Here is a 615-nt window from a genome sequence, read left to right as displayed (position 1 = left end):
TATTTCATTTACACATCACTAATCTCAATTGTATTTTAGTTTTTGAGTCAGAAAATCAGTTTTGCATTTAATTTATTTGAATATATATATGTGTGTGTAAACGAAATATAGCCTTAATATTACATTTTACATTCTTTTTTTGACTTCTTTGAATTATTTAAATATTTGTTTACCAGTTTTTTATTATTATTTTTTGCCTCGTATTTTCAGAAAGACAGATTTATTGTTTGTTCTGTGCTCATAAAATAATTCTTGGGAAGTGATCAAATTAGTCTATAAATTACAATTATTTAAATTTTATAGCTATTTAAAAAAGAAAAAAGATGTGATAAGGGGTTTTTTATTTTAACCCCCACAATTTTGCTCTGCCTCCCTCTGCTCCTTTGTGCAGCTCACCTTGATTGACATGGTTATTTACGGCGCTCTGAAAGCTGCGGACTGTTACGGCGTCCGCTGGTCCAGAGTCCTGCGGCCGCTGCTGCTGGTCAACGTGACAGAAGGACGACAGGTAGGCTCCTGTTTGAACTACAATCATCCAGTCAAGATCATCCTGAGAGAAAACGACTGTCCACCAACAGAGGGGGCATAATTCTGAATAAAATGTTATTAATGTTT

General features: G+C 34.0%; 1 protein-coding gene across 3 annotated transcripts in view; it reads left to right on the top strand.

Moving 5' to 3' along the window:
- Positions 1–615, top strand: part of tpcn3 (two pore segment channel 3) — an 18,494-nt gene that overhangs the window by 4,499 nt on the left and 13,380 nt on the right. The window contains exon 5 of one of the 3 annotated variants that reach the window (XM_024290268.1): positions 392–508. The exons of the other annotated variants lie outside the window; for them this stretch is intronic. Within the exon in view, the coding sequence (XP_024146036.1) occupies positions 392–508 (117 nt within the window). The remainder of the gene's footprint in view (positions 1–391; positions 509–615) is intronic. 3 annotated transcript variants of the gene reach the window in all.

The sequence above is a fragment of the Oryzias melastigma genome, linkage group LG1 (assembly GCF_002922805.2).
Source record: "Oryzias melastigma strain HK-1 linkage group LG1, ASM292280v2, whole genome shotgun sequence".
NCBI lineage: Eukaryota > Metazoa > Chordata > Actinopteri > Beloniformes > Adrianichthyidae > Oryzias > Oryzias melastigma.
The sequence above is the reverse complement of the archived record's forward strand: the minus strand, read 5'-3'. Positions and strand labels throughout refer to the sequence as shown.